This window comes from Tinamus guttatus, unplaced genomic scaffold (assembly GCF_059628265.1).
Source record: "Tinamus guttatus ecotype Peru unplaced genomic scaffold, ASM5962826v1 Tinamus_guttatus_pri_ptg000194l, whole genome shotgun sequence".
Lineage (NCBI taxonomy): Eukaryota > Metazoa > Chordata > Aves > Tinamiformes > Tinamidae > Tinamus > Tinamus guttatus.
This window is the reverse complement of record NW_028288728.1, coordinates 341,158-353,453: the sequence shown is the minus strand read 5'-3', so window position 1 is coordinate 353,453 and position 12,296 is coordinate 341,158. Positions and strand designations below refer to the sequence as shown.

The 12,296-nt window shown below is 39.0% G+C and overlaps 1 protein-coding gene across 1 annotated transcript in view; it reads left to right on the top strand.

Moving 5' to 3' along the window:
• Positions 1–11,805, top strand: part of RTEL1 (regulator of telomere elongation helicase 1) — a 41,969-nt gene extending 30,164 nt beyond the window's left edge. Inside the window, exons 27-35 of the mRNA XM_010213946.2 lie at positions 318–413; positions 1,179–1,389; positions 2,817–2,954; positions 3,694–3,810; positions 4,928–5,173; positions 6,333–6,536; positions 7,114–7,293; positions 7,751–7,854; positions 11,629–11,805. Of these exons, the coding sequence (XP_010212248.2) occupies positions 318–413; positions 1,179–1,389; positions 2,817–2,954; positions 3,694–3,810; positions 4,928–5,173; positions 6,333–6,536; positions 7,114–7,293; positions 7,751–7,854; positions 11,629–11,700 (1,368 nt within the window). The 3' untranslated portion in view covers positions 11,701–11,805. The remainder of the gene's footprint in view (positions 1–317; positions 414–1,178; positions 1,390–2,816; positions 2,955–3,693; positions 3,811–4,927; positions 5,174–6,332; positions 6,537–7,113; positions 7,294–7,750; positions 7,855–11,628) is intronic.
• Positions 11,806–12,296: the final 491 nt, after the last annotated feature.

Genomic DNA, 12,296 nt, shown 5'->3' with positions numbered 1-12,296 from the left:
GGAGAGTGAAGAGTTGTTATGTGGGGAATCACTCATACATAGGTGTTCACTCACACATGGTCGTCGTGGAGTAGTTAACCATTAGACCAGGTTGCTTAATCAGAATTTGTGCTCTAAAGACCAGCTTTGTTTTCAATTTCCTCTTTTCTGAAACTGTGCACTAAGTGATCACCCTTGAGAAACAGATATGTACCCTGGGGTCTATTACACTGATTTAGCTTGAATGTTTTTTTTTTTTTTTACAGGAAATGACTAAGTTAAGGGAACAATAAGTTTGAAAAGCTTTTTATTTATTTATTTTCCTACCATCTTTCCAGGCACAGCGTCTGTCAACACTGTCCCTTCAGTATGAGAAGAGGTTAACAGACGAGCAGAAAGGAGGAAGGAAGAAAATAAAGCTAGTCAGCAATCAGGTATGTGTTTTTATACATATATGCCATCCCTTAGAATATTAAACTGCAGAATGTAGTAATTTGAAATTTCTGGGGAGACAGGTGACTGATGTGGGCTGACACTGGTGCCAGTACAATTATATCAATCCCCCACAACTGTAAATGTTCAGCTCTGCGTATCTGAAATCTGTTTCTGTCTTGCTGTTTCTCAAATGTAGACATTACAGGCAGAGTTAGTAGATTAAAAACAAAAAGGTCCTCTGGCTGTGGCTATCTTAAACATCCTCTCTCCTGTTGTTCAGGTGTTTAAGGCTGGAGGGTGTTCTTTTTGATCGACTGCAGAGCCTCAAACAGCACAACTGACCAATTGTACTTGGGAAGGTGGTCACATCCTACTGCAATATGTGGGTTTCTGTTGTGCATTATTTTTGCACTTGTGAATTATTGTTGTACACTGTTTTTCAAAGATGATTTGCAAACCACGGGTAATTAATTATGCAGCTTGTGACTTGAATTTCCTGCTTCATATACCTAAGAAGGTTTTTTCTTTTTAGAGAGATGAACATTTCCGGGAGAATAGCTCCCATTAGACTTGTGTTTCTTTTGTGGCTTTGAAGTTCTTGAATTTCTTTTCAGAGAATAACACATGGATACATGCCCTTTTGGATGATTACCATTACTGCATGGGACATGCTAACATGTTGGCTGAAAGCATTGCTTTGTGTTAAGTGCATTCTTTAGGTCTCAAGTCATCCTATTTACTATAAAGTCTTCCTGTCTTCTTAGCAAACAGATAAGATAGCAGATCAGACTGAGCCAACGAAGGCCAGGGCTACATCATACATTGCAACAGTGAAGGAAACCTTAAGCCAGGAAAACTATGATCTCTTCTCAAAGGCTCTTCAGCACTACAAGAAAACAGATGACTTCAATGCTATGTTATGTCAAATGAGCTCCCTTTTTATAGAGGATCAGAAAAAGCATATCTTGCTGCGAGGTATGACGACTTCTCTGGTATCTGTATGACATAGCCTTTGTCTTTTAATTAGTCTTCATTATTTCACAAGGACATATTTTACCTTTGAAGTAAGGATTGATCAAGATGATAACTGTTGATGTTCATCAATTTATATTGCCCCATCGTAGAGCAAATGCATTACTAGTCTAGTTATCACGCCCTACTTTGCTTAACAATTGGCCTAAAATAAAGAGTACCTGCATCCCATAGAAAAAATGTGTTATTTTAAAATCCTAAGTATAGCTTATTCCCTGTGATTTAGGAGGTAAGATGAAGAGTATGGTTGTGAGGAATTGGATATATGCATTCAGAAGAGTTCAGTGTTAAGACAGCAAGTGTACAGAATAACTACATAAATTTAATATTTAAATAATGGTGAGTATGAAGCAAGTGAGTGTGGGCAAACGTAGGTTTGCAGATTTACATGTTATTTGCCTGGATTTTTAAGGAATGCATTGAGAGGAACTTAGATTCCCACCAACATTTTAATGCGTTTTCTCTCTGATTTTTACTTTTCCCCTTAATTTGGTCAAATCAGCTTTGAAAAGAGGAAAGGAGCTGAAGCTTAAGCGTTTAATTAGTGAGAAAGGGAGATGGGAAGTCTGTGAAGAGCAGAGCCATTGCTGAAAAACAGCACTTTTATTGACCCTATCAACAATTCTTTTCAATAGCTGACGCTCCGTGGTAATAGTGCACATACTACAGCAGGAAACCAGAAGAGCTGCAAATCACATGAAAGAGTAAAGACAGATTTTTCTGACTTCTTTCAACTAAAAAAATCAGACAGGAAAGCCACTTTTGTAAATGCTTTTAAATTAAGGGAAGCTCCCTGTAAGTACTTAGTACTAATAGCAGCCACAATTTGTTTCCCACTATATCTGTCTTACTAAAGAAATAAGAAAACTTCTGATAACCAAATTAAGGTAAACATTTAAATCTGGTTTACAAAAAATGACAGATATCTGAAGTCTAAAGTTCATTTGACTTGTAGTGGCATTTAGGCTAGTGATAGGCAGCCAGTTAACAGTGGAGTAAGATGAGCAGTGAAATGAACAGCATGTCACTTGGTTTTTTTGCAACTTGCCTAGATGGATACTTGGAGGCCCACACACGGTTTGTGAGGTTGCTCACTTTCTTTTTTGCAAGTATCTCTTTCACAGAGAGGTAAAACTACTTCATATTTACAGTAGAAGAATTACAGTTGCAATGTGCAGCTATTGCAGGAAGACTGAACTGTATGTAACTTCTGTGTACTTTGTAAGCATTGTTATTGTATAAACTACTAGATAACTTTATTTACTAGTGCTTTTTAAATTTTCTTTCTTTTATAACAAACCTTGGCATCATATATTTCTGTGGTGTTTACCTATTGTGGACTGATTTATTTCCCCTCTGTTTAATGAAAGAATTTTACCAGTTTGTTCGGCCTCAACATAAAAAGCAGTTTGATGAAGCATGTTGTAATCTGACTGGAGTGGGCTGTGGCTACAAACCCGAGCACAGCCTCCGGCGAGAGCAGCGAGAGACCCTGGCCAACAAAATAGGTGAGGAGTTTATTTCCAGCACTGTGCAGGCTCCTGTGTGCTTTGAGGGACTTTATCCAGTCACAGAGCAAGACACACCTAATATACAGGAATGTCAGGTTGGAAAGCAGTTTTGATTAAGCCAAATGGAACTAGATAACCAGGACTCCAAAACATCAAAAAACTCTATATCTCCGGTTAATTAAATGAGATAAGATGCTCATCATAAGGTGTTTGTAGGGTGCTCAAGTGCCGTGTGTGCATTGGAGGTGATTATGTAGCAGCCTTGATTCTCCTCTCTACTTTAAACTCTATTTTTTTTCAATTAAATACACCTTCTTTCTCATAAGCCTTCTTATAAGTATAGATGGATGCCTGAGCATTTGTTACACCATATCTAGTAAAGATGACATTTTATTTCTTTTTATTTTTTAACAGATCAATTTAAATCTTGAATCTTATAGATCTGAAAACATTTTTGTGTGTTCTTCTGTCTTCCTTGCTACGCATGTAATGCCACCAGAATTGTGAAAAGAGGGTAATCATGTCATTGTAAAGCTTGTGAAGTCTTTGAAACACTGGAGAAATAGTTAAAAAAAAAAAAAAAAAAAAAAAAAAAAAAGCAGGGTCTTGTCCCATCCTCTCTTACCAGGGGAATACATCTGTATCTCAAAGCATAGAGTTGACACACTTGGAACACAGAATGATGCTTTTCATTCTTCCCTGGGTTCACTGTTAATGGACTGGTTTGATTTAACAGCAGAAAAACAGAGCCAGCAGAAAACCACATTCTCAAAGGACTCCTGCACTCAGCTGAACCCCGAGCTCCACTTGAACAAGGGAGGATTCCACTTAACAACAGGACTGAATAGTGCAGGTACACTTCATGTTAAATAAAAGCATAATTCCAAGTAAATATATACTATGTTTTATTATGTCACATATTGGTCCCTACCAGAGAATTTACAGTGTTTTCTGCATTCATATAGTAAAGTGTACATAATTTCTGCATGCACCCTCTAATCTCACACTGTTCAGTATTTATTTTTGAAAATCAAAGGTCCAGTTCTGATTTGATTGCATGATCTTCCTGAGAACATCTAGGATATTTTTCAGTATATTTCTAACAAAGAAACAAGTAGGGTAATTAGTACTTTTAGTTCATTAAGTTTTACTTCACCAGAGTCATTTCCTTTTTTTTTTAAGTTTCCTGAATGACATTTTTCTATGGGAAAGGGTTTTATCAGCTTAGTTTTGCCTTCTTTAGGGAGTAAAGAGTAGTCAAAAGCTAATCTTGTCTTTAAAACAAAAATCAAAAAAGCTGTCAGTTTTTCTTGTAAGGCTTTAAAAGCTTTTCATCTGTGAAGCCATGCTGTTTATTTAGATTTATTTTCCTGATTTTTGGTTGTTTTCCATGAACAACCTTTCTGTACTGAAATCTGCTTGCAGGTTAGCAGGATGTGCTTAATTGCTCCTATTTCGTTGTACTATTTTGTTTGTTGTTTCAGATTAGTTGTTCTCATTTGAATTTATGCATTCCTGTCTGAAAAAATAATGCCTTTTCCCCTTTCATAATAAGGGAGGATGAATCTACTCTTTGAATTAAGTCTTACTTACTTACCCTTAGGGCAGGCCAGCACAGCTGGCTAAGCCATCTGTTTGTGATGCTTCTCCTTCTTCAAAGTGCAGCACTAAATTCTACTTTTGCTGACCTCCATGCACTTTTTTGTGACCTTTTCTCTCATTCCTCAGGGACATGTTTCCCTATTAAAGCAAAACCCAGCGGAACTCTGAAGGTTCCACGGAATTAATTTGTCCAGTTCCGCTGGCAGGAGCAGGGCTGGGCTCTGCCCAGGGTCGTGGCGCGTTGTCATGTCACGTTACTGCTTTACGGTCGCTCAGGAACACCCTTCCCCACAAGGAGAGTGATGGATGCAAAGGGCAGACCTGCTGGCTCCCTTCCAAGAGCTGCTCATGTGGATTTTGTCTCCTAGGGAAAAATCCCAGCCAAGGCCCAGGGAAAGATGCTGAAAAAGCTTCCAGCTCGAGGACAGATGATCACCACCAGATGCTGAGGACTACGTATCTCAGGGATGTGAAAAAGGCTTTGAATCAAAGCTCGTACAACCGTTTCTATGAAGCATTGTTAGCTTACAAGAAGACAGATAACTATCATGCTATGGTATCAGTGATAGCAGCCCTCACCACTGAGACACCTGAAGACTTTCATCTCCTGCAAAGTAAGGGACATTAAATGCTTTTTATTTAATTGAAAAGAAGATACAGTGCCGTGATCTCTTGTAAGCAGTGGTCCCTCACCAGTTATTTGAAGTTAGCTTGAAAACTCCACTTCTTTGCATAGCTTTTTAGCATTGGCAAAATATCTGTGCCTTTCTCATTCTTTTATTATTTATTTATTTGTGAACCAGATAGATGGAACTAGCTGTAGTATACTTAATATCATCTAAGAGCAAAAAACAGCAAGGTTATGTTTCTTCTGCATCTTTAGTTTAGGAATTGTCTTTTTTTAAAATAATACTTAAAATAAAACTGAGATAAGACCTCTGTAACTCCAGTGCTACCCTTCAGTCGAGCCTTCATCCTGGACTTGATTAAGCGATGTCTCCATCAAGGAAATATTACATGTGCAATGTAACATTTTAATCCCACTTTTTTCCCGTGTCTTTTGGATGAGTTCATCTATAGGAGATTATGCATAATGCACATGCTGGGAAATGCTGAAGTGGTTTCATCTGTCCTCTGCAGGAAATGATAAATACATTATTGGTCTTGAAGAGATTGACTTGACAGATTTTTAGAAAACATTTTTTGTATTGTGTAAATTAATCGAATTCTTTTTTATATAATGAAGAATGAGAAAGAAATGAACTGTGTGTCACTGTGAGTCATAGTCGTTTCCTAAGTGAATTCCTATCTTTAGGGAGCAAATGTATTCACCTCAGAGGACTCCACTATGGGACTGTCCATGCTTGGCAATAAATCGTTGGTTTTTTTTGAATTTCTGAGCACATGTTTTGAATCCTCAACTAACCAGGCAGTAATGAGGGCTACTTTTTCTGAGAAAGTCTTTTCAGATACAGTGTCTTCTTGTTTTAGCTGGATCAATTGCTTCCTGAAGCACTAGATCCAATATTTATGGTTAGCTGTAGAGAGTGGAAGAATTTCCAGGCAAGTGGACAGCTTCCAATACCAAATACTCATCTGCCTTCTGGCAAGGAAAACCCCTGAAGTATAAAATCAACAAAACAATCAGATGTTCCACCATGCAGCTGATACTCTGAAGAATCCAGTCGGCGTTGCTCAGCTTCCAAAGCAACAAGTATCCTGTTGTCAGACATTGCTTTTCCTGTGTATTTGACTGTGTTTTCTCTTGGACAGGGTTTTCCATGTTTGTACGCCCTCACCACAAAGAGCAGTTCAGGCAGATGTGTAAAGATTTGACTGGGCTGGTCTGCGGCGAGGGAGAGAAGCGACTGCAGCAGCAGGTGCAAAACGAAGGGAGCACTGGCTCCAGTCTGAAGAACTGGTGCACGAAAGCAGAAGACAACAAAGCTCCCATGAAAGCTCCCAGCCATGTACAAGGTTGGGAATGAACATTTCTTGACTTTATATTTTTACTAGTATTATTGGGTACAGTCCAAGAGCCTTAGTTGTGAGCTCCCTGCACTAAATTGTGTAAAGGAAGGTAAAAGCAATTGGCCCTGTCCAAATAACATAAAAAATGAGTATAAGAGAAGACAGTGGGAAGGTGTAGATGGGGAAGTACAAAGGTACAGGAAGAAAATCAGTAATAGTGCAGTTTCCTTTAAAATGTGCAATAGGTTTATAGCTGAAGGCAGACTTTTGCACCTATGGGGCTGCAAGAGTGGATCAAGACCAACTGTACCTGGGGAGAATTTACCACAGACCTATTTCAGTGTAAAAGTTTTCCCAATAATAGCATTATAGGCAAATAACAGAAACTTCTGTTACCAATGTGGCTTACAAAAATAGTTATTTAAATTATTTGTGGAGGGGTGTTTTGTCTTTTATTCTTTTTTGATTATTTTTATACAGCAAAATCTCACTGGGAACTGCTGCTAATAGACTCTTTGCAAAGTGCCATGGATTGTGTCCTTTGTTACCCTGTTCTGTGTGGTGTTCTTGTGCTCACATGCAGCTGCCTCTAAGAGCGAGATGCCAGAGAAAATTCAAAGAAAGATTTCCTCCTTCTGCTTCAGCCAGGAACGCAAACCTGAACTGCCAAAGACAGAAGTATCCAAAGGAACTGGCAACGTGAGAGCCACCCCGAGCTCTGGAGCTGTGCCCATTTTTCCTCTACAAATAGAGCCAGAGTATGGTACGTATAGGTGAGGTTTTAAGTGCAAATCTCCCCAATTCTCTGGAATAGGATAAATTACACAAAATGAAAATTGTGTCACTGTACTGATTAGTGTGATAGGCTAAGTGGAATTTGTACGTTCTGCTTGTTGCATCTGTTTTATTGAAGGACTGCATTTTCTTTAGCCCGGTGATGTAATGGTTTCCTGAGAATTTAGAGATTTTTCTTGCCGACTTCCTTGTAATGCAAGGATGTAATCTCTGTTTCTGAATGTGGATTTGAAGCGTAGAGAATGAGAAAGGCCATGTGAAAGAAATAGCACAACAGAGGCTTCTTCAAATTCACTGAATGCACCCTTGGTCTTTGTTTTCTATAGTGCACTGCACGCATGTATGTGTGAGAAATGCACATGTTACTGGAATGTAGTCATCCTCCTCTCCCTCTCTCTCTTTCTCCCTCTCATTTGCTGTTCTAGGAAGATTCTACTGCTCTAACTGCAAATCTGAGGACGATGTGCCTTTTAAATGTCCATTATGTGCCTTCACGTGCTGCAAAACATGTTGGGAGCAGGTCTTAAAGGTTATCTTGTTATTGATTTCAGTTTTTCCTAAAACTGCTAGTGGATTTTTATGTTTTTGAAGAGAACCATGTGGAAATCCATGGAACTGTCATTTCTCTGTTTAGACAAACAGCCAAGCAAACAAAAACAAATCATGATGAAAGGTTTACCTCCAGAGCATCTCCTCTGGCATTCCCATGCCCTTCAGTTTGATTGAAGGCAGACTCCTGCCTTATGCTGTGGTTTGGACAGTCTGTGCAGTTCTTTCAGAGCTGTTTCCAGGTGTTTTTCTTTGCAGGGTGATTCAGGCAGCAGGCCTTAGACATCAACTGGAAAAAAGATTCTCTTGTACATCTGAATCCTTGTTTAAACATTTTTTCCTTGCCTAGTTCCATTATTCTTTCCCTTGTAAAAACCTCCTGTAAGGCACTATCAGGAGATAATGGCAAATTCTTGCTCGTTATCCTGTCCCCCAGTCTTCCTGGCTGAATAGGCTCTTGGTTGCAGTCCCAGTTCTTTGGGTAAGAGGAGGTAAGTAATGCCTCAGTGTGTGTTTGGCAGCATCTTACTCAACACTTGATTCCCTACACTTGTATTTTGGAGAATAATCAGTGATGCCTGTGATCCTTGGCATTAAAGCACAACACAAGAGTATTGAGTAGTTCTGTAGGTGGTGAAAGGGCTGTTAATCAGTAGAGCTCAAGGAGCAACAAAAACAGAGAGAAGGAAGAGAAATTTCTCTCATCTTTGAACGTACAAGCAAGCATGCAATAAACAGTCATTTTGATTCCAGAGAAAGGTCTCTTTCTCAGGAAGAGGATGCCGAAGTACGTCAGCTGAATGTAGAAAATAAACAGTACATAGCAGAAATGAAATACAATAATCAAGACTGACTTGGTCCAATGGCACCATAAAAAGAATGTGGGAAAGTACAAGAACACTGAAGGAAGGCACCTCGTGTTTGCTGTTTGCACATTGGAAAACCAAGCCAGTTGCCTACTTCAGAGTACTCAATTATTCCTTCTGTGACAGAGTATAATCAGGCTGTCAAGCTATCATGGACCTTAGAAGCATTCAGCAGTTTTTTTTCCCGAACTGAATGCCTCTAAGTTTGCCTTTAAAATGTGTTTACCTCTGCTTTCCAATCTATGATTGCCTCTATCCCAACTAATTACATTTTGCAAGTGGTCTAGTGCAGAAAACTCTGTTGCTTTCTCTTGATTTTCCTAAAGATGCATACTGAGGTTCCAAGATTGAGAAAGACAAATCAACATCCACTCTTTCATGAACAATGTCCTCTGCTTCAAGGAATACTCCACTTCAGGGAAGAGTCAAGATTTTTTTTTAGTCTGTGTTTATAATCTGTGGTGCTGAAGAGTGAAGATAGAGGAACGGAATTAAGATCTGGAGGGTTTAATGGTTGGGTATGCACTCATAATCCCACAGGGGAAATTTTTGCATTATCTCAGCCCATAAAAATCTGCACTGTAAATGTCGGCAGAAGAACTCTTTTTGCCAGCAAGATATAACTTGTAATTATTATTTTTGCTGGTCTAAGGATTCACAGAAGTACTAATATAGTAAATTAGTGGATTTCACCTTAATTCCCAGGTTAATTTGCCTCTTCATAGTTCATAAACAAATTACAAAACCTGATCAGCCTTCATTTTTATTAAAAAAACACTCTTTGTGATTGTGCTTCTTTTAGACTTGGGAGGTTAAAGTGACTTTGATTTGCTAGATTACTCTCACTTCAGAAAGCCACATATAAAATTTTATTTTGGGAAATTGGTCAGTCCCCATTGATGTCAATCATTATCAATGACTTCCCCATTTGCTGCATCACCTGAATAATCTTGCAGGTCACAAGGAAACTTGATCCCACACTTTGCCAGCCAAAGGCAGGAGCACGAAAACAGCTGTTTTCCTTCGGAAGATGGAAGTTTGCTTTGGGATAGCATAATACAGTTCTTTGGGGAGAAACTCTGATAAAGAGCAAAAAAAGACAAGCACAGTTTAACGAAAATATGAACATAATAACAGATATATTGAGTCAGGTGAAAGTCATCCAGTCTCTTGATGGTGGCCAAAAGAAGATGCCTCCAGGAAATACTCTTAACAGCATGACAAGCACAGGGCATGATTCTTGCAGGTAATCTCAGCTCAGTAATCTCTCAGTTTATTCTCAAGAGTAAACTTGGTAGCTTCCTGAGCCAAAAAAAAACAACAAAAAAAGGTTAGTCCAGGTGCCTCAAACCTAGAGGAACAATCTCCTAATAATTCCATCCCTATTCCTGTTCATGTCTTGGTTTGTTGAGTCCATTCCCAACAACGGTGGGATTTTTATGGCAGAGACAACCTCACCAACAGGAAATGAGCAACCATCCATTTGTGGTGTCTGTGCTGTGAACTCTCATCAGATAATATTGGGGTTTGTCACCTCTGACTAGACTGGATTTGAAGATTGACTGTTTTTCTTTGACAAGTTACTCACCATATTTCTTCAGGTTAAATTCAGTTTCAGGCTCATTGTCTTTATGAAGGAAGTGACTAACAAGCCAGTATTCAATGGCGCAGTGACTTGTTTTTGCAAATTGTGATGTCCTTTCCAATTTGATAGTTTTATTTTAACAGCTGGGGCAGTCAGTGAATAATTTTGAAATATTTGGGAAACTTTCCACCGATTCAGGGGGTTTTAAAGGGATTAGTGACAGTGAGGTGGCTGATTTTCACCATGTTTGGTGAAACAAGGTATGCCAACATATGCTCCTTCTGCCCTTACCTTCCAGTACAGAGGCCTCAGCTGCTTTTTAGTATTGAAATATGTAATTTATTTGTGCTCTTCTACTAGAGCACAAATATTCCAGAGAAACTGTTGCTTGTTCTCATTTATGCCATCTATAGTATGGACAAATAACCATTGACTGTAGTGCGGTTCTTCCAGTAAGGAATGCTTCAGCATTTCAGCGTATTGAGCTGATAATACTGACTTCCTTGCAAATATATATGTGTTTTTAACTATCTCACTCTTGAAATAGGCAAAGCATTTTCACTTGGCCAATAACTATTCTTAAGAATAAACATAAAATTAGTCAGAATTAATTTGTAACCTGTTTTGTTCTGGACTGGACGCTAAACTCTTGGAAGAGCATTTCCTTTTTGGAGCATAAAAAGGATGGTTTGGGTTCATCAGGGGGTCAAATGACTGAAAAACAGATTCTTGAAAATCAGGATGAATTGAGAAGGAGACTGAGCCCTGCATGGAGGCAAAGGCTTCCTCATGCACTGTCTTTTGCCCTTCTCTTCCTAGCAGGGTGTGTGGTGGCGTGAGGAACTGCTTGTACCTTGTTCTAAAAAATCTTAGTCACAGCCCTTTCTGTCACTGATGTCCAGCAGATCACTTCCTTCTGATCCGTGCTGGAGGAAGTGGGAGTTCAAGGAACTCCTCTCTGATGTTACGGGATTTTACTAATACCACGTACTTCTAAACTTCACAACAGCTCTTGCAGCCTCTGCGTTTCCTCATTCCTGTATTTTAGCCTTCCCGAAAAAGAGCTGTAATTCACCTGAGATAACTGCTCTGAAGTTTGTAACCACTTCACTGGGAGGCTTTTTTTCCCCTCATTTTATTACTTGCCAGTAAAACTGCACAGTGTCACTGCATCTCAAAATAGATAGATATATCATCTTGAGGGCTGTCTCATATGGCTAGCATGGCTCATATTTCATATTGCATGATTACAAACTTAATAGAGAAATTCAATATGTATTCTATGTATTGTGTTCATTTACAGATGATGAAGAAATGTCCAGAATGCCAGAGTGATGTAAAGAAGAAGCAATTAATCCAAGTTTTCTTCTGGTAATAATGTCATCAAGAGAAAGGGCAAGTACTTTATATCAGCAAAAAATTATTACTGGACTCTCAGTCTGGAGGGAAACTGGTTGAAGGCTCATTTAAATGAACTCTGGACTGCATGCCATGCTCCATGACTTCACATAACGTTTTCCCATCCAGTGCTTATCAAATCTGGAAGATTTCTCTCTTCATCGCTGGCAGGAGACAAAGCAGTACTGCCCTCAGAGCAAAGCAGCTGAATTTCACCTTGTTTTAGCCTCTAAATTCGGTAGTGACTTCTTTTAGGCTGAAATGTTATATTCTGAGGCAGCCATCGTTAATTGTCCCTTCAGATAATATTAGATCCTGGAAAAAACTCAAGCAACAGCACTACAGTGGAATTGAGCTGGCCTAGTGAGGAGGCCAGAATGCCCTTCCTTACCAAACTGGTGTTCCTGGAAAATATGATTCATGTACTCTTGGTGCTTGGCAGCAGCTGCTGTTTCTAATAGCATAAGATACTGAAAGGCTCATTTTTATTTTTCCCCCAAGTAGAGAAAATAACTAATTCATTTTAATCTTCAAAATAATTGGAGTTGGAAAGGGGAGGGGGCTTCATATTTC